This window comes from Leuciscus leuciscus, assembly GCF_965113295.1.
Source record: "Leuciscus leuciscus genome assembly, chromosome: 15".
In the NCBI taxonomy this organism is placed as follows: domain Eukaryota; kingdom Metazoa; phylum Chordata; class Actinopteri; order Cypriniformes; family Leuciscidae; genus Leuciscus; species Leuciscus leuciscus.
In genome coordinates, this window is record NC_138739.1 from 17540655 (window position 1) to 17562749 (window position 22095).

Below are 22095 nucleotides of genomic sequence, written 5' to 3' on the forward strand. Positions count from 1 at the left end.
ATTTTACTACTGTAAAGTGACGTCTTTGGTGCAAAAGTACATGTTTACTACATGCAAATTATTGCTTCATGTTAGAGAATAAATTGGAAGTTTGTTCATCAGTCACCTCATTCTTGACCTCTAGGAGGAAAAAAGTGGTTCCACTCAATTCAAATCAATTCCCTATTGATTTGATTCTGCATCTTTATTCAGTTAATCTTGAAGCATAAATCCATTTATGGTTTTTCATTGTCAAGTTTTCTGCATGAATAGAATCTAGTATAAAAACTTTTGGTGGTGTCTTTATGTAGCTTTCGCATGTGCATCAAAGAATACTAATATAACCGCTGAGAATGAGAATAACATATCTATGAACAAAATCTTACTGACAATGACATCCACTTCTTTTCATTGGGTAACACAAAATAACTCTATATTTCTATTGGATTCTACATTTACTACAGACAGTTTTACCCCGAAAAATAATTCTAGACAATACCAGGCCATTTAAAGGAAAAGCTATTAGATGAAAAGAAACGTCTTTTAAAAGGTTAAAAAATGTTTCCAGGTAAAAAAACAATGTTGTGAGAAGTTGCTGAACACTAGATGAGTGTGAAATGAAAGGATGAAAAAAGAACTGAGCGCGCTCACAAAAATAAATGTGTGAACATCTCAGTTCTTCGGTATATATTCCACTCTGCTCTTAGTTTGTCTTTACCTCTCATTACGATTATTTTAGTACATTGTTGCATTCATGGCGGTTGAACCACATGAGTTTCCTGACACATATTGATCCACAGATGTTTGGCCTGATCAAGTATCTCCATTGACCTTCAGCTGTTAAAATCAGCTTAAATTTAGTTGTTTTGTTCAGTTAGTGGCTTTCTTCTTCCAAATTACCACAAACCAAAACGAAACTCAACAGAACAACTAAACCACCAACATCAGCTGCATCATTTACATTACATTTACATGTATTAATTTAGCAGACGCTTTTATCCAAAGCGACTTACAAATGAGAACAATAGAAGCAGTTCAACTAACAGTAGGACAACAATATTTACATTTACATTTACATTTAGTCATTTAGCAGACGCTTTTATCCAAAGCGACTTACAAATTAGGACTAATTTAAGCGAGTCATAAAGAGGCAAAAAACAACAACAACACAAGAAGTGCTCAAAATACGAAGTTCAGGTATTATTCAGAGTAGCATAAGCCTGATAAGTGATGTTTCAAAGGGAAAAACATCGGTTTTTTTAAATTTTTTTTTTTTTTTTTTTTTTTTTTTTTTTATTATTATTTTTTTTTTTATGAGGTTAAGTGCTCACGGAAGAGATGGGTTTTTAGCTGTCTTTTGAATGTTGTCAGGGATTCTGCATTCCGGATGAGGGTGGGGAGAGCGTTCCACCAGCATGGAACTGTGAATGAGAATGTTCTGGAAAGTGATTTTGTGGCTTTCTGTGATGGAACCACGAGACGTCGCTCGTTGACCGATCGTAGGTGTCTGGTAGGGATGTAGACTCGTAGGAGTGAGTGAAAGTAGGAGGGAGCTGACCCTGTGATAGATCTGTAAGCAAGCGTCAATGCCTTGAACTTGATGCGAGCAGCGAGAGGTAGCCAGTGCAGTGAGATAAACAGAGGAGTGACGTGGGCCCTTTTGGGCTCGTTGAAGACAAGACGAGCTGCAGCATTCTGGATCATCTGTAGGGGTTTGATTGCACATGCTGGAAGTCCAGCCAGAAGGGCATTGCAGTAGTCAAGCCTAGAGATGACCAGGGCCTGGACGAGAAGTTGTGTTGCATGCTCAGTTAGGAAAGGCCTGATCTTCCTGATGTTGTGCAGTGCAAACGTGCAAGATCAATATGCAAGTGCATGACCCTTCTCAGTTTAATCTAACACAGTAAATTTTTTATTTTATTTTTAGAATAGAATAGAATAGAAGAGAAAGTGTTTGTATTACTGGATCAAGTGCTGTCGAAAAAGAAGCGTCTTCAGCATCAGTCACTGAATCACTACATGAAAAGCTTTTCAGCAAGAGACTGTCATCTCTTACCTCTGTGTGTGTGCCAGTTGATCTCATCTCATGAAACGCTGCCATTGGTCCAATTACAGACTGACAAAAATTGAGGGCGGAAGATTGCAGCCGAGAACGAGAAACAATGAGGTTCATTCAAAAGCCACAAAATGACCAGGCTTGTTTTTCACACAAATGCACCGAAGCAACAAAGTTATGATTTCTCTCTGTGGTTTGAGCATTGCACCACGTCCAGGCACTTTCTGTCCTCAACTGAAATGCATCGCAATGTTGGGCGTGTGTCAGTAGGCTAAAATGATTTTATCACAGCATTTGCTTCCAGTGTAATTGTGTCACCTAGTCACTGGTAGAGTTCCTGCTTGGTATATCATGCAAGGTATCATGTGATCTCCACCGACTGTACATTTGCAAAATAGTAGCTTTTGCAAAATTTTAATTGTGTCACATCACCAAACGCTGTTGGCTGTCTGAAATCTCCCCCTATATCTTTAAATAGGGCACTATTTGAGAGGACAGCCATTTGTGGTGGTGTCTGAAACATACCGGATATCAAGTGCACTCATTCAATCCCAATTGCACCGCAATAACGAGTGTGTACAACCTATGTACACACAACGTCTAGAGAATTATACTCATGATACACTATGAGGTCAGGCCGAATGAATTCCCGCGTCTCGCCAGAAAATGGCAAAGTTGTTACAGCTAAGGCAGTAACAACTTTGTTTTTGTTTCATTTCACAGCAATTACTGCTACTAGTTATAGACCGATAAAAAATAAACCATTGTCATCATCTTGCATCAGCAGACCAAATTTTACAAAGGACCAGAGAAAATAACAGAGTGTCATGAGTGCCTGTTTATTCTCAAACCAGAGCTGGAAACGTCTCAAGAAATGGGCGTTTAAAGATGTGACCTTTAAAGCGAAATACTTACAACACTCTCTAAATATGGAATAATGAATAACCTATTGCAATCAGCAGCGGAAAAATTTGATTCTTCTTACAGCCACTCACAGCAAGATATCTCTAAAGGAGAGACATCTGAATATTTATGCAGGATTAATTAGCCATTTTATTGAACAAATATAATTCGTTTTTACTGTTTTATCTTCTAAGCCTGAACATATTCAGTCAGATGGTTGTTTAAAGTGCATACAGTGTGAACCAAGAGATATCACATGACCAGATTTTTCCTTTTTTGCCTTTACAAGAACAAAACTAGAAGTGTGGCACAAGTAATAGCGAACCAAATCATCCTTCACTGGGGTGCACCATCTAAAACTGAATCTGATCATGGAAGTAATTTTACAAGTGAGGTGTGAAATGCTAAACATCAAATACCACAGTCTTTACAGGTCATAGAGATCTGCACTAATCCAATGCGTGAACGACAACATAAAACAGCAGCTAAGCGGACAAGACCAAAACAGGCCAACTCATTTCTGCCCATGATCTGACTGTAATGAGAGTAAATAGAAGTAAATCCATGGGAATTCCCATTGGAATTCATGACAGTATGAGTGATAAAAAGCATGACTGGGGTCTCTTATGCTCACGACACAGCAGACAGTGAAGAACAGCTTTAGGTGTGACTGTAGGGTTACAAAGGGGAAACTTTCCATTGGAAATGAATCTGGGGGAATTAGCCCAGGCCTGCTATTAATATTCAACGTGTTTAAAGGTGCCTTATGCAACTTGTTCCATAATAAAATATCCAATAATAACCCTTATATGTCATCAGCTAACGTTAAAACATAGTATCTGGCAGTGTCAGAACTGACATTCCCCCCACTGCCTTGGTAGCCAGCATATATTGGAGTCGGGACGTTTTGGGGCATGTACATTTGTAAGGGTGTGTGTGAGGTGATAGCCAATGACAGGCTTTTAGGGCAGGTACACTGAGAGTTACAAACACGCCCAATGTTTTGTTAAAGTAATGGCGGACGCAAGCCCTACTAGCAACGGAGCTTGCCAAAAAAATAAGAAAAGAAAATATAGCAATGCAAAGAGAGCATCGGATAAAGCTCGGAGTAAAACCAGAGTAAATCTGGGTTTGGCGTTTGTCAGATGGCGGCAGATAAAGTTTGCATTTGGATTGAAGAGCGATGCAGAGTTTGCCACATTTCTATTGGACAGCTAGTTAGTCAATGAGTGCTCTCGCTGCTAGATTGTTATTTTGCTAGATATCGAAATTATTTGTTCTTGTTAGCTGATCCTACTTTATTAAATAAAATAAAATAATAACATTGATTTAGGAGTAGGATTTATTTCTGCGAGTAGGTCAACATGAGAACTAACGTTATGCAAACGTGAGCAAGTGTGCTAAATTACATCCAAGCAGACGTTCCTTTATTCCATGTGCTGCTGGGAAATATTGTAACAACCTAATGTTCGCAAACATTCATTGTGATCTCTGCAAAAGAGAAAGTAAAAAAATATGTGTAATGTGAAAGTAATACCAGTGTAATTCAACTAATTGCCTATAGGTGGCTCCAAATTGCATAAGGCACCTTTAAACTTTCTGATTATTATCGGGGTGGTTTCTCCTGGTTTCTCAACAAATCACTTATATCAGAAACATTATCAAAGCAGTTAGATCTTAAGTGTATGCACTTCAGTCAATCAACTGGCAAAATTTACAATTTGACGGTCCCATCGACTGTGACTTGCCTGCAAATGTTGAAACTAGTTTGATACTGTTTAGTTTTGTATGTTCTGCAGTATAATTTAGATATGTAAGCTAAACTGCACACCTATTTATGTTATATAGGCCTATTTAAATACTAAATACTTGAATGCATCTTGAATACACTTCCACAGATGTGTGCTCAACAATCCCATCAGCAACCAGACCAGAAATCTCAACAACACTGAACTCTGTCAGCCATGTGGAGATAGGCTACAATGACACTATAGATAAAAAAAATACTGTTTTCTAACATTGCTCATTTTTTCTCTCATAAGACCACATCCACTGTTGTGGTTTTACTGAAGCTGTGATCCGATTGGCTCTCTCTGCTCTGGTGGGCGTGGCTACTGTTGCTGTGCTGGTTTATGAATTCAGATCCAGAAGTCTTCAACAGAAGAAGAGAGAGCAGAAATAACCATCAAACTCTAATTAATCAGATACTCAGGAAGGTGTTCTTGAACGACTGCTTTGAGTATATAGTAATTATAATTTATTAATAAATGGCATTTAAGTTATTATAAAATAATGTTTACTCCATTACAAAAACTATGTTAAAAAAAAATAAAAAACATTTATTTTTCATTTAAATTGTTTTTGTATATTGCTTTTTTACAATACAAAGTTTTAAAGCAGCTTTACAAAAAAATAGTGCTTTACAAACCTGTGATTAATCTGACAATCAATAAATACAATCTTTTTTGAATTATTGTAAGATAAGTCTTGTTGCAGAAGTTGCAGAAGAAAATGATCAGGATAACAAGATACAGCTGGCATTTTTAATGACATGTGTATTGCACAACTTCACATTGAGCTGAGGGTGAACAGGCACTCTTGACTCGAATGCTGGAAAATCTAATTCTTTCCAGCTGAGAGGAAAAACAGCTGAACACAGTCACATCAATTATTGAATGAACTTTAGTCAAGTTTATATTATGCAATGCTCTTACTCTGCTACACAATTTTTATGATCTGTGATTTTTGTTCTCAGAAAGTTGTGCTAAAAATCATTCAACAAATGTTCGTGATAACATTGTTAGAACATTGTCCCATAACATTCTTATAAAGTTTTTAGCGGGAAGCTTCCCATTTGCCATTGGATGTGGACTCAAATGTTGCTTGGATGTCAAATTTTGGTTGAAAGTGAAAACAAAACCTTTGTTTGACGTCAAGCTCCAAAGTCATTAAATAACTCCAAAAACAGCATCACCAGCTTCACTTATTATACTGTAAACCAGATTGACTTTATTTCTGTCATACGTCTACAAAACTTCTTATTGAAATTAAAAGAGGTTTAGATGTTGATGTTTTATTGAAAATAATAGTTTGGTTTCACCATTATGGTGTTCGGTGTTTGCTTTAGGTGGGCAGTTTGACTTCTGATTTTTATTAAAAAAAGATTAATTTTTAATAATGTAAATGTTTTGCTTGTTGATGATAAATATATTATCATGTAGTGATCTGATCAACTGATCTCATGTCTAATCTATGTTATTAATAGCAATATGCAATATGTGTTGCATATGAATTTTAAAAACACATTGCACACAAATCATTTTGAATAGTTGAAGCTCTTAGACACACTATAGACGTCAAGAATCACAGAATAAATCTCAACAACGGTGACATGCATCCTGCAGCAATGCATTCTGGGAGCCATAGATGAGTTTTGTATGATGCACCCAGAATGCATTGCTGCATGAAGCATGTCACCATTGTTGTTGATTCTTGACATCTATGTGTCTGTCTTAATGACAACGGAGTTCATGACCCTAAAAAGGATGATGTGAGAATGTTTTTTTTCTGTGCCTTAACAAATTCTTTCTTATTCGTTATCTGTCTATAACAAAAACAAACATAATCCTTAGATTTTAGATACACTATATGGGATTGTATTCTTCTCAGGAAGACTGTCTGATCTTTATTTACAGCTGAATAATTCATTGTTTATAAAACAAGAAAAATGATCTCAGTTAGATCTGTTCAGTAACATTACCATCAGTGTTATATATCAGTTTAATCTCTGAGAAACTGTTTCTGTTTGTTCTGCAGGAGTGTTTGGTGTTGAAACAGATGAAGTGAAGGAGATTCTGTCACTCTAAACCTTCATCCTGTAATTACCGTATTCATAGTAATAATAGGTGAACATGTATTTTCAAACTGCGACTGGCTTTACCGCAGTGTCAGCTAAAATCCAAGAAACCAGTGAACACTTGTTCTCACCATGAGCTCCCAGGATACTCATGATGTCATGACATGTGAGGTCCCAGTGAACTAAAAGTGTAAAAGCACTGTGTGCTCATTCTGTGAGCTCAACACGTGAGTCCACTGTGATATCATTGTGTTAAACTCTCATTCTGTTCGTTCAGTGCGAGTTCACTGTGATCTAAAATGTCTCTACTATTGGTCAGTTATATCACAAACATCCATGTAGAAGTTCATATTTTATTTGCATCAACAAAGTATTTCAAAAATTCTGTTTCATTGTATATTTTGTATTCTTTTCAGCCTGGTGTTGGCATTTGACAAATATGTCTTTTTGATGAGTGCATTCAGATTCAGTTGTTGTTTTGCTGACTCCTTTTCACTTCTTAACCTCCATTTCCATTTTACAAGACTAGACATATCCTTAAACACAGAGCAATATAATGCACTGTGATGTCAGGTCAAATTGATTCCCGCGTCTCACCTGAAGATGGTGCCCACTGCCTAATCATCCATCCATCTTCCAAACTGCTGGTCTAATGTGGCTAACAGTGTAATATCATGCAGGCATAAATTGCTTTTTAATTGATTATTGAATTGTTTAATTAAGGTTTATACATGCATTTCCATGATAGAGATCAATATATATCTTTTCATCTTACTAGAGCTGCCAGTTTGATAGTTTGCTAAGTTTCAGATTATTATTAATAAGCAAGCACTAACTTTCAGAAAACTGTTGCTACGGCGATAGAGACCTTTGCCTCCGAATTAAAAATGAAGGAAGACGGATAAGTTGAGTAGAGCAATAATCTTCATTAACACGCTATTTTAACACAGATATTTAAAAGGACAGGATGGATTTCTTCAGTTGAGTGAAATTCTTTATTGTCATTCATACACAAATTAATATCTTTACATGAACGTTTATTTAAATGACTTACAAATGGGCATAATACTAATTCACAATAGTGAATAATCAAAGGCACAACACACATTTCTTTTAAGTACAAGAGTTGAGCAAGTGCAAACAAGCTTCTTTTTTTTTAAGTGCAATAAGGCGGTTTATCAGGCAAATACTTAATGAATACAAAGGCACTTCAGATCACATTTACAAATTTACATTCAGATTTAATGACAAAAACATGAGCATAAATATGAGCCTGAGCATTAACCCAATACTGGTGTTAAAGGTATTGTAGGGCTGAACAAATATGGGCAGAACTCTTTACTGCCCTAATACTTCAGAAAGCATTTTAAAGGTAAACATTTGAATTAAACAAGGCACAATGGCCTTCATAATCACAGTATGCTAATGCCTATGTAGTGCAAGGGTTTCATCAATATGCTGATTGAGCGCTGTTGGGACACTCCAGGCACAGGATGGTTCTGTCGGGAGAGACAGAGTCGTTTGCACCTCAATGACACGTCTATACCATTCGCTTCACAGGACATACAGTACTGTAGATGCTTTCAACTACATACTGTTTATTTACTAGTGTGTTCTAATATGTAACTATGCCATGTTTGGTCTCATCTGACAGCTTATAAACTGAAATGAATGGTGGTGAACTTAAAGGTATAGCGGAGGATGTTTTACTTCCTGGTGGGTAACCTATACTATTGGTCCTCCTAATTGTCAATCATTCTGGTGAATCAATCAAACTTTTCAAAAAGTGGAGAGAGCGGGTCTTATCTAAAATTTGGAAAGATCCTCCGCTATACCTTTAATAGAGATATTAAAGTATCCTAATGTACAATCTACTATTGGTTAAACATGTATTGAGGAGAATATGTTAATGTTCTTCTCCCCCTCTTGATCACTACCCATTTGCCTCATCTTTTGGTTTCGGTATTCCACTCATGTTTAACAATGCTTTGCTCAGGGTATAAGAAGGAATCTTTCCTTTTATCACTGATTATGTTGAAAGCTAAAGTGATTACAACTTTCGTTATTAAAACGTTCAGGTTAAATCCTACGTTTTCCTATCAGTTCTAAGAAACACTTTTACCTTTAAAGAATAAGAGGTTAAAGAATAACAACAACTTTAATGGAGTCAGATTAATTATATTGGAGTCAGATAAATATTTGAATTATACACGTCATCCTTCAACTGCCTTTTGTTCCGATTATTGGTTCAAAATAGCAGCGTAAGCTTCCAGCCTTACAGTATAGTTCACACAATAATTACATTCTGTCATCATTTACAACATAACAGGCTGCTGTCACTTTAACCCTTAAAGCAACACCAAGGAACTTTTCCTCCTCGGTCGCCCTACAGGTTGGAAGCGGAATTGTCCATTACTGCTGTCGTAAATAATTTCGCCGCCCGCCGCCTACTGTCACACGCACGCTCGCACTCGCTGTTTATCCAGCAGCTGGCATCCACAGACAAGGTAGAGTATGTTGCATGATTTTATGAAAGTATGATGTATTGCGACATCAGAAACGAAGAAAAACTAAATAATGACTATTGTAACGCTTGACGTAAAGCAAGTCAAATTTGTAGTTTTCTTATGTCTCATTAGAACTACAGAAACGCGACCCGATCATCTGGCAATCTTACATAGTGTGGTTATAGCAGATATAGGGCTGCAAAGTGGAGGCATAAGTGCCTTTCACCCTGTTACGACTTGATGACCCACTGATACGATTTTGGAAACATTATTTTAAGGTAAAACATGTTACATAGTGTTGCTTTAAAGACCTAGAACATTTTTGGGCCACCTGACTCGTCTGTACTCTTTTGTTTTTCTAATCCATTATAGCAGTCAGCATCAAGTGCCATATATCATTTTAAACAGGAGAACTTGAAATTTCAATCTAGCTCATTCAAATTCCCAATTTTAAATGAATTTTGTCTAAATGTATTTTACTTTTCTTAATTATTAAGAAAAACATAGAAAGTTATAACATATATAGAAAGTTATACTTGGATATTCTAGATGTCAAGATGAAATTATGTCGACATTTAACGATCCCTAAGCAAGGTTTGCTTTTATTACAATATTATTATAATTATAGGCACTTTTCAGTGAAATTTCAGTTATTTACTGACAATGTAGATTTGTCCAAAGAAGCTCAGAAAGTAAAGTAAATGGAAACATTGTTATATAATAATTGTAATAATAATAATAATAATAATAATAATATATATATATATATATATATATATATATGTAGTGTAAACACTTGTGAAAACTGTCTTGTGCAACAAAAATACAAACAAGTATAAAATATTTTCACAAACTATATAAGTATTATTTAAATTTAGAAACGGAACTCTTGGCTGCGCCAGTTATCTCCATTGGACGCAATTCCACTGGTTCACTGTGTAGCGACTCGTTTGAAAACATACATTTCAGTGCCTCATTCGATGTGTAAAGCAGTTGTATAATTGTTTTTGATTTGTGTTATGCTGTGTCAAAGAGTGCAGTTAAAACGTCCAAATAAAGATTCTAATTGGTGGTGCAAAAGACCAAAACCTATGTTCATTGGGCGAGTAGATGAAAGTTAAAACCAATCTGGGGACGGGGTGAGATTAAGCATTAACAATTGTTCATATTTGGCTCAGAGGAACAAAACGCACGTGATTCTTTGACAATGCTGATCAAAACTTGATGACGCAATCACGTTAACTACTCTTCAACGAATCTCCTTTACAATACTTTTTTAAAACATACAGATTGGATTAGCAGTTCAAAAGTTAAAACGTTTAAGAACAATGGTTATTTGACACCACATGTGGCTGTTTCTATCTTTAAGGATGTCAGTTTAACTGTAAAATTTGCGGTCCAACTGTGCCTCATTTCAGTCCTCATAATTAGCAGTTGAATTAACGATGACCCAGCGCTGAGGGAGAAACTTTCTCAATTTTACTGCCTGTCATGATTCCTGTCTGTGTTCCCTTGTCTTTTTCCATGTTTGATAGTTCCCCGTCATGTTTAATGTTTAACTAGTCTCCTCAGGTGTTTTAGATTGGCCACGCCCCCTTGTCATCTTGTTTAGCTTGTTTTCCTGTGTATTTAAGCCCTGTGTCTTGTTCAGTCTTTATGAGTTCATGATGTTGTATGTAGGTTGTCCTGTTCCCTAGTCTGTGTCTGTCAAGTTGAGTTTATTTAATAAAAGATTTCTGCTGCACGTGAATCCTGTTTCCTCCTATGTTTCAACCTCATCGTTACACTGCCACTTTGTCTTAGTATATATATTACGAATATGATGGGAGTTACAGAGTTAACCAATAAGAGTACATACCTTCCATCATATAGGAATACGATACATTGAATAACAAGTCCATATATGGTCAGTTTCTGTCTAGCTTACCACTAGTAAATCTGCAGCTAAGAGGACCTTAGTCTGTATTATAATAGGGAAAAATAGGAGACCATTACCCATCATAATGAAGAACAGATGTGTCCCCAAGCACAAAAGTGAAATGCCTATCATGCTAGTGTCTTCTGATCAAACTGGACTCGTGACCTGCTGCATATTCACTCCAACAGGAACCTCTCCATTTATCTGTACAATTGCCGAATTATTCAATCGGTTTCCTCTAGAATCTGAAATACAAAGACATAAAAAAAAGGAAGATCTGTAGTCAGATATCAAAACTTATGACATCTCACACCAAGTAACATGACTTTAATAGACTTGGTATTTAGTGCATATGGACTTCCTGGTCCTTTTTGGAGACTGACACTAAACGGAAGAATATACTTTCATTATTTAGAAAAAAGTAGAAAGAAGATACTTCCACAGAATAAATAAAGTTAAGTTTAGCACAACATAAGAGCAAGTAAACGATGACAAAATGTTTATTTTTCAAAGAAATGGCTGAAGTCACTTTCTTTAACTGATAAAAAAAGTCATATTGATTTACTCACCACTGACAGTAACACTGAATTCCCAGCAAATGTTCCTTCCACTGCAAATGTTTAGATGATAAACTCCAGTGTCGCTGGTTCTGGTGTCTTTGATGGTGAGAGATCCAGTTTGATGGTGCAGCTCCAGTCTGCCTCTGAATCTCACATCAGCACCGTAAAAAGTCTTACTGATGTCTCCATTCATTCCAGTTGTGAGAATTTTATCTTCAAATCTCCACTCCACCTTTTCATCTCTTTCTATGTTCAAATCAGTGATTAAAACTAAACATTCTCCCGCCATCACTGACACTGTCTTGGGACCGGACTCACCTGGAGAACAAACAGAGTTACTTGTACAGACACTGATATAAAATTGTCAGGTTCAACTGATATATCACTTGATATTAGGGCTGGGTATCGTTCAAAAAATTTCGATACCAATACCGATACCGATACCTTGATTTCAATACCGGTTCCTGAACGATACTTTTTACGATACCAATTTTATGAAATCCATTTGAACAAGATTACATAACACATTACCTCAGAAAAACTTTGGTTTTATTTTTTCAGTTTGACTCATGCTCCTTAGTCAGTCCAGAAAGGAACAAAAAAAAAGCACAAAGGAACAAAATATTTTTTTATAAAGAGCTCATGCTCAACAAACCTGAATTTGTTTGATCAAAAATACAGTAAAACTTGTAATATTGTGGAATAGTATTACAATTTAAAATAGTATTTGAATATATTTCAAAATGTAATTTATTCCTGTGTTGTCAAAGCTGAATTTTCAAAATCATTACTTCAGTGTCACATGATCCTTCAGAAATATGAAAACAGTTTTTGGAAACTATGATACATTTTTTCATGATTCTTTGATGAATAAAATAATTCAAAAGAACAGCATTTATTTGAAACAGAAATCTTTAGTAACATTACACATGTTTTAAGGTCATTTTTGATAACTTTAATGCATCCTTACTGAAAAAAAAATTTTTTGAACGGCAGTGTACATTCAGTAGGTCATTATTGCAATATAAACACTGTCAGAGTGATCAACAGGTATCTCTTCAGTTACCAGTCGAAGACGGAGCAACTTTCTGTTCTTATGTTTACTCTGTGCACTGTCAAGGGCTTCATCATATCTGTCGCGGTACCGTCTTTGCAGCCATTATTTTACCGCAAATACTGCATCGCACGCTTGGCATCGAGAATGGAGAAATGTTGCCACACTTTTGATCGGCTTTTCCACATCTTTAAGGTATTGTGAGTGTGTGTTCACTGTATGCAGACCTGATTAACTGATAATCAAAATTGTTGTAGATCGGTTCGTTCAGTTGTTTTTGCAGAGCTTTTCATGTTTTAATTTAATTAAGTGCAAGGATGGGACATACATTTAGCTCATTTATTTAGCAATTATGTATTGCAATAATAATAGTACTAATAAAACTTTCTTAAAAGGAAATGGAAAGACTCACAACACTTGAAAACTCTGAATTTCCTGTATGACATCCTCTTGCTGCTGATGATCTGTAGATTATAAGGTCCAGATGTGATGTTAGTGATGGTCAGAGATCCAGTGTTCTTGTTCAGCCTCAGTTTGTCTCTGAATCTCTCGTCTGCATCAGCATATGTCGTCTCTCCGGTCTCTCCGATCAGTTGAGCGATGAGATTGTCTTGATCTCCAAACATCCACAGGATCAGATCATCTCTCTGTACTTCAGTATCAGGGTATAGAGTCACATTCTTTCCCCTCATCCCTATTGTCTTCAACACTGTCACATTTGTGACAGCAGCACAAAGAACAAGAGAAATATAGAGAAAAAGTTTCCATTATAAGTTCCTGTACATGTGAACATCAGAGTTTGACAGTACTTCACAAAGATTATTCAGATAGGGATTTAAAATCAGCTTGAAAATTAACCTTACATATTTACTTTGCTGCCTCAAAGACCATTAATCCAGATGGGAAGACAGTAAAGTTTAGCTTTATTTACAGAATTCTGCTCTAAATAATAACTGACTGAAATACTCATGGAGGAACAGAACTGTTTATTTGACAATGCAGTTCAGTGGGAGATTTTGAAACTTCAATCTTAGGGTGTGTGTTCACACTTGGCAGGGTTTGGTTCAAATTAACAAATCAAATTAAAAAGAAAGACTTGAGATACTCACCTCTGACAGTAACATTGCATCTCTTGATTTTGGTCAATTTACTGCTGAAGATCCTCAGAGTATAAACTCCTGCATGTTCAGTTGTGATGTTTCTGATGGTCAGTGATCCAGTTTTCTCGAGCTCCAGTCTGTCTCTGAATCTCCCATCAGCAACGTCAAATGTGGAGATCTTTACAATCCCTCCTTTGATTTCTGCAATGAGAGTGTTTTCATCTCCAAACAGCCACAGCAACTCATCTTTTTTCCGTATTGCAGCATTAGTCTTCAGAGTGACAGACTCTCCCTCCTTGACTGACACTTTCTTCACTTTATATCATGGTAGCAAATAGAAACAAAGAAATTAGGAGATTGTGTGACATGTGAGTCAGTAAAGCTTCATTGAGGATGTGTGTGTGTGTACTGGTAGAAAAAACTACAAAAATATATATTTTTAACAAATAAAACATACAGGGCCCTATTTTAACGATCTGAAACGCAAGTATCAAGCGCAAAACGCAAGTAACTATGTGGGCGGGTCTTGGGCGCTGTTGCTATTATACCGGTGGGATAAATGACTCTTGCGCCCGACGCAAATCTAAAATGGGTTAGTCTGAAGTAGCTTCATTATTCATAGGTGTGGTTTGGGCGTAACGTGAAATAAACCAATCAGAGCGACATCTCACATTCCCTTTAAGAGCAGGCGCTCTTGTTCTATAGCGGATTCTTATTATAATGGCGGATTTGCCAGGCGCGCGCCAGGAGCGGTTCACAGCCGAGGAGACCAACGTTCTCGTCAGGGCGGTAAAACACAGAGAAGTGACATTGGGGATGGAGAAACACACCCAAATTAGCTTTGGTTAAACAGGCGTATGATCATTTGGGTAAATGTGTAAGCTAGATGTATGCTTTTATAATAATCTATCTATCTATCTATCTATCTATCTATCTATCTATCTATCTATCTATCTATCTATCTATCTATCGTAATAATGTATGATTTGCAAAAATGAAAACGGCTGCTTCTGTGTGAGAGAATCAAAGTGTATGCGCGTTGTGCACACGCTACATTGATTATGGCCAAGCATGCGCCCTTAAAAATTTTTTCGGTTAATGGCGGAATTGTTTTCTAAACCTGCAAAATAGCATGAGGGAATGTTTGCGCCGGAACACGCCTCCTCTTTGCGCTGAACCGCCCCCGGGAGCGCAAGTGTATTTCTTAGTTAACCGACGTGCGTCTGTGGAGGGAAAAGTCCGCTGTGCGCGGGTGCAAAATAGGAATGATACATGCGTCAGTGTACAAAGTCAATTGCGCTGGGTGCAAGATAGGGCCCATACACTGATGAGCCAAAATATAAATGACAGGTCACTGGTGAAGCAAATATCTTTGATAAACTCCTAACAAGACCACATATTAAGGTCTGGGTAGATTAGATGGTAAGCAAACAATCAGTTCCCGGGCAGCAATAAAGATCTGAGTGACTTTGCCCATATAGAAAAAAAAAATATTGAAATATATTTTAAAGTGTCAAAAATATATGTGGCATATATTCCAAATACATTGAAATATATTTGCATTGTTGTCCACTTATATTTATCATTTTGAAATATATTCTGAAATATAACAAAAATATATGATGTTAAGTGTGAAATATATTTACATTTATAACATGTAATGTAAAATATATGACAAAATATATGGTCATAAAATGTTTAGCTTGCTAAAGAAGGGTCGAAAATGTATTTTGATCATAGTAATTCCTCTACCTTTTCCCCTATACACAACAGTAGGCTACCATATTTCACTACAGTATTATGACACACAGCTATAATAAATACTGTACTTAAATTTAAATGACTGCAATGTAAAATGACAGATAGTTGCTTTCCTAGGACTATTAGGCCATATTAGGTGGCACGTACCTAACACTAAGTGCAATTATTAGATTTATTGTTGTGTTTTATTGACATCTTTCCTGAAGTCATTTAAATATTGAAAATATGCACAATATTTATGATGCAAGTATAACAGTGACACTCCAACAGTGAAGTGCACTTAAACAATAGATAGAACTCAGTGTCTAACACTGTATACACACACTATTAAATAACTGTATTCAATTCTGTAAAAATAGGGGAAAAAACTCTGCATTCTGTGTGTTATTTCCTACATAAAATTGTCATTTTAGGCCAATAAAGTCAGTAAAGGGGCAGCCTTGGCCTACTGGTTAGGGCTTCCGGCTTGTAACCGAAGGGTTGCCAGTTCGATCACTGACCAGTAGGAAAAATGTGAGCAGGGGAAGTGGTAGAGCACTGCTCTCTCATGCCCACATCCACAGCTGAAGTGGTCTATCTAAAAAATAAATTGAAAATGTGTTTGTTTGTGAAAATGTTAACTTTTTACATTTCAAAATATATTTCAAATGAAACAATTTGCAAAAGTTAAAACATATATGAACATATGTAAACATATATGAAAATATATTTACATATATTTAACTAAAATATATTTATTGGGCCAATTTTGAATATTTGCATACAGTATATTACAAAAATATATTTTGAAAATATATTTCAAATATATTTCTTTTGTGTATGGGTGACAAGGGCCTTATTGTTATGGCAAGGCGAATAGGTCAGAGTATTTCTGAAACGGCAAGAAACAAATGCGTGTTCTCACGATCAGCAGTGGAGAGAATTTTCCAAGAGAGTGTCCAAGGAGGGACAAACCATAAACTGGCGAGGTTGTGCGTCAGGGGATCATACCACTTGAGCCTCTGGTGAATAAAAGCAGTAGCCTGACTGCTATGTTAAAAGCAAACTTGAGAAAAAGAAAGTATTAGGCCATGGTTTAACTGCACTATAGGCAGAGTCCTAGTTTACCTTACATGTGCACTTTGTAATTTTATTTTGTATCGCCTCTTTTGATCCCTTAGAAAGGGCTGTTGAAGGGGCCGTTTGTGTGACAAAGTTTTCCCTTTTATTGATGGACAGTGGTACATTGTGTGAGAAATGATTTGCTCCAAGTGAGAATGTTAGTGTGAAATTGAACACTACAGTATATGCCAAAGTTGTTTTCAATAAAAAAAACACATTTGCAGAAAGCAAGCTGATCCACTTTTCCATGTTGATAAGAGCATTAAAATGAGAAAAAATTATGAGACCAAAATAAATCAAGGGACATTTAGAATAGATAATGTGCGATTAATTGCGAGCTAACTATGACATTAATGCGATTAATCGCGATTGAATATTTTAATCATTTGACAGCACTAGTTATTAGTTAGAACTGTTTATACATAGAAAGTAGACAGTAATGAAAAGTTATTAGTGTTTGCCGTGTGGTTGATGTCCAGTGTTGCTAGCTGAGCATAAATACACAATCATGTTTCTCCTTGTCCCCTCAAAGTTGCATTGGATTTTCTCATCAGTGTAAAGATTGAGAGGTCCATCTATCAGTTTTCCATGTTCGTAGAGTTAGTATCTGGAGTAAGTATATAGGCTATAATCTGTGTGTTTACACAGCTTCTTTTTTTTTTTTTTTTAAATGGCGGGTACTAGTGTTTCGTGTGCGTTCGGCTAATCAGCGTACACCAACGTCACTGATAGTTCCAATTGTGCTGGTTTAGACCCTACCCTGAAGTAGGAGCTAAATTTGTTCCTCCAAAAGAGTTCCTAGAATTAAAATCGCTCCTATTTCCTGCGGTGCGAACACGGCAAAAACCGGGAACTTCCCCCAATAGTTCTAGGAACTATGAAAAGATTCCTCTGGTGCGAAAGCCCCTTATTATGACCGCTGTCCACCGTCAAAAGCACTAACAATGGGCATGTGAAAGTTGGAACTGGACCTTGTCAAATAGGTCAGAGTAGTTTTGGCAACAAATGGAGGGCCAGCCATTTCAGGAAGATGATCATAATGTTTTGGCTCATTATTTATGATTAACTGGGCCAGTAATTTCCTATACTGCATCAATTCATCATTTTGTACACCATAACTTTTAATAAATTGAGGAAAATACAAAAGGAATGACACATTACAGTAACTCAATGTGCACTTTAACTATTAAAATTCAGTTGTGTTCATTTCGATGAATCACACAAAGATAAATAAACTAAATAAACAACTACTCACAATTCATGGCAACTTTGAATCTCTTGTTTGTGGTTCCTCTTTTGCTGCTGATCTGTAGCTTGTAAAGTCCAGAGTGTTCAGTTCTCGTGCTGATGATGGTCAGAGATCCAGTCCTCTTGTCCAGCTTCAGTCTGTCTTTGAATCTCCCATCAGGACCTTCATGTGTTTCTCTGGTCTTTCCAGTCATTTGAGCAATGAGATTGTCTTCATCTCCAAACATCCACACTATCAGATCGTCTTTCTGTATTTCAGTATCAGGGTATAAAGTGACCGGTTCTCCCTCCACCACTGATATACATGCGACTTAAAATTTGTGACACATAGAAAGAGAAAAATACAAAGAAAATTTTTCTATTAGATCAAGTTTGCCAAGTGTAACCAGCTAGTCTATTTGAAGTCAAATATAGTGCAGAAAAATATATACTCGAAAACATTACCCCCCACATCTTGCCCAGTCCTTTCAATAAAGGTTTACATAAACTGACTCGTTCTTAATTATGGCATTTTCTACTCATTAGCATCTAGGAGTATTCATAAAATATACATATTCTTTTATCACTCCGTATTAAAACTGGCTTAACTCCCAAAAGTGATATTAAGGAGTCTCTGAACAAACTACCTCGAAAAATGTTATTCATGAGCAAAAATACAGTTCAATAGGGATCTAGAATGGGACCATGGAAAAAGATATGAGAATGTGTAGCTATTTGTTTTCTGAATTTTTTGTGAGAAGTTCAAATGTGCATATAAATACGAATAGTGTACACAATTACTCGTGAATAAGACCCAATGTTCCTTCGCAAGTACTGTACCTTGTAGTTACAGCATATCCTTCAACCGCTAGAGAGACACAAGTTACATAAGACCTGTCCAAAATACACACATTTGCAGTCTTAGCCATTTGAGAGCGTGTGCACGTGACAGGAAGTAAGTGTGAAAGACTCTCCCATGTCTTAAAATTGCCAAAGCGCAGTGCCCTAAACACACACTAAACCCACACACAGGCTAAGCGTATCCCATTATGCATCATGTTCGTGAACTCGCATGCCCAGAAATCATGAGATGCCGAGGAAAACATTTCACTGCAAGTTAAATTAATTAGACAATACATATAATTTGGTAGTAAAACAACGTTTTTCACATTTTATTGGTGGTTTTTACAACACTATACTGTAAGTGTGTCCCATTGGGTAATCAAAAGTTATATACACACTTGCAGTCTTTACGCCTACTTGAACACTTGGGCCAAATACATGAAATACGTCAAGTAGACAAGTGGTGAAGTTTGGTTATTTGGACAGGCCCATAGTGTGTCTCAAGTCTGCCTTCCATTCATCAGAGCTGTGCCTCTCCTCTCTCTCTCTCTCTCTCTCTCTATATATATATATATATGTGCTATACACAAATCAACTCAACAGGTGGAAAACTCAATCTGGCAATTTTACAGTAATTTATCAAGCTTAAGGCGAGACAGCGCAGGCAAAAACATAGATTTTTCATGCAGTGGTCAGTTTTGAGATTTTGGGCTAGTTTACTCCTTCAATATGTGTTCTTTCAAGCTGCTATAAAGAAAACGTTGAAAATATACATTAAGATGTTCATTTTATTACATTGTAGTCAAGTTTCTCCCGAATTTACCAAGAAGTTAGCATTCCAAGGCGACATGCCGAGTTCCGTCCGTTTACCGAAGTCTGTCATGACCAGTATCGTTGTAAAGCTCTGAGTCTCCTGCACAACGCTATGTAACCCAAATATGGGCATTTCCTTTCTATCAGTAACCAATCGTGAATGTCCAAAGGGGGATTTAAAGCTAATGACGAAATCTCATTTAGAGCTATTTAAATCTTTAAATGCCATTTTCTCAAAATGAGTTTTTTGTCATTCTCCAGTACAAACATCTCAGCCTATGTACACCAAACTTTCCAGTTATACACTTAGCAGTATTCTGAAGATATTTTCAGAGGGATTTGTTAATAAATCATTCCTGGCCTGATTTATATGACATTTTAATAAAAAAAAATATGGCGAAAATCGATTTTTTTAAGGCTATGGACAGTATATTTTGATTTCATAGGTAATGAAAGCATATATCCTGAAATCCCTCTGAATTTTTTTTTTTTCATCTTGTGTGTTAACAAAATGAAAAAAGAATTTTGCACCTGGCATTCTCATATGTTCAGATCTATCTACAAAATATATGCAAAATCTCGCATATTTAATGAGATAATGACTAATTTGCCTAATTAAACATACAAATTTCAAAAACTTGTAATATTTTTTTTTATATACTTGTGTAAGTAATCAACTGAGCAGGTTTCATGGCGATATCTATTACTTAAAAATGTTACCCTATTCACCTGTAGTCAGGGATGTAGTGGAGGCTAAACGCACGTAAACGCCGTTTACGCACCTCCCAAAATTTGGAAATAGCGTTTGCCCACCTCTACATTGCGTTTGCCCACCTCTACATTGCGTTTATCCACCTCTACATTGCGTTTATCCACCTCTACATTGCGTTTATCCACCTCTACATTGCGTTTATCCACCTCTAAATTTCACGTTATTTGAGCGGACTTTGCTTTTCCAGTGCGTGATCGCCGATCGGTACATGATTCGAGCATTTGGGCCGTTAACTACAGAGCAGAACGCGCAGCGCGCAAACACGGAGCAGAGAGCGCTGCGCGCCGACACACACACACACACACACACGGAACAAAGAGAACGGCGCACACACGTAGCAGAAAACACACGCTCGTGAAGTTATTAAACAAGCTGCGCGAGAATGAAAATTTTTCATTTTTTAAAATGAAATTTGTATTCATTACAGGCAGCTGGTTTAATGTAGAGAGCATGTCAAAACCCAACTGTACAAGAGATTCAGAGGGAATCAAGCCTGCACCAGGTTAAAGACTTTTCCCTCTACAGGGAAACACTGATCCACATTTTTCTGATAGACCAAACAACTAATCAATTAATCGAGGAAATATTCAACAGATTAATCAACTATGAAAATAATCCCAAATCCCTAATCATTATGCACAAGTGCATTGCATTGGAAGCCCTGGGTATAAGCCTCCCTCTCTATCTCTCTTAAATAATTTTGTTCTCTCTGTTTTGTCATTTAGTAAACTTGATAGATTTCAACCATATTATTCCAACCATATTATTCCTTTTTGAGTCTCTTTAACAATAACTTCGATTAATGTATGAATTGAATAGTGATTGTGTGACCTATGATGAGGGAACAACCAGTGATACCATCATACCCTTGGTAGTACCATCAAATGATAGCCTATAGTGATGTCATCAGGATACACATACACCGTAGGCAGTGGCCCACCTTACCGGGTGATCAAGTTGTGGTCCACCAGAATTTATAGTTTACCCACCTCTTTTTTTACCACTACACCACTGCCTGTAGTGTCTCACCTTAATGAGTGAAATAACTGCCAATAAAGACATGTGATCATTATTATACTGAAAAACCTTGAGCTACTCACTTTTGACAGTCACAATGAATCTTTGATATAAGGTTCCTCTGCTGCTGATGGTCTGTAGTTTATAGACTCCAATGTGTTCAGCTGTGATGTTTGTGATGGTCAGAGATCCAGTCTTCGTGTCCAGCTTCAGTCTGTCTCTGAATCTCCCACCAGCAACATCATATGTAGAGATTTCTCTGGTCTCTCCTTTGATTTCAGCTATGAGATTCTCTTGAGGTGCAAACATCCATTGTATCTGATCATCTTTTTGTATTTCAGCATCAGTATTTAGATTGACAGACTCTCCCTCCTTTACTGATACGGTCTTATCTTCATCTGTCACAACAGCACATAGAAACAGAGAAATGAGGAGATTTTTAAAACTGGGGATTCTTGCCTTCTCTAAAATGGCTTTTGTTATTGTAAAATTGTTATTGCTTTGAAAGCTGTAATTCTCAGTATTTTAAATAAGTATAACTCATCTTTATTAAGTAGCATTGGTCCTATAACCAAAACTATATTTTGTATCTTTATTATATTTAATTTCTTAATTTCTACCATTACCT

At 36.5% G+C, this 22095-nt stretch overlaps 1 protein-coding gene and 1 long non-coding RNA gene across 3 annotated transcripts in view; one reads left to right on the top strand and one right to left on the bottom strand.

The window, feature by feature from the left end:
- LOC309475967 (uncharacterized protein) overlaps positions 1-22095 on the bottom strand; it is a 136940-nt gene that overhangs the window by 96105 nt on the left and 18740 nt on the right. The window contains exons 6-11 of one of the 2 annotated variants that reach the window (XM_082138996.1): positions 21551-21865; positions 18051-18353; positions 13943-14248; positions 13246-13542; positions 11789-12097; positions 11201-11464 (exon numbers count right to left, since the gene is read on the bottom strand). In XM_082138996.1, the coding sequence (XP_081995122.1) occupies positions 11367-11464; positions 11789-12097; positions 13246-13542; positions 13943-14248; positions 18051-18353; positions 21551-21865 (1628 nt within the window). In that variant the 3' untranslated portion in view covers positions 11201-11366. Of the gene's footprint in view, positions 1-11200; positions 11465-11788; positions 12098-13245; positions 13543-13942; positions 14249-18050; positions 18354-21550; positions 21866-22095 lie in introns of those variants that run through there. The other variant, XM_082138995.1, reaches the window with a different exon arrangement.
- LOC309476376 lies at positions 6430-11051 on the top strand. The gene is made up of 2 exons (XR_014198078.1): positions 6430-8483; positions 8641-11051. It is a non-coding gene; the product is annotated as an uncharacterized lncRNA (long non-coding RNA).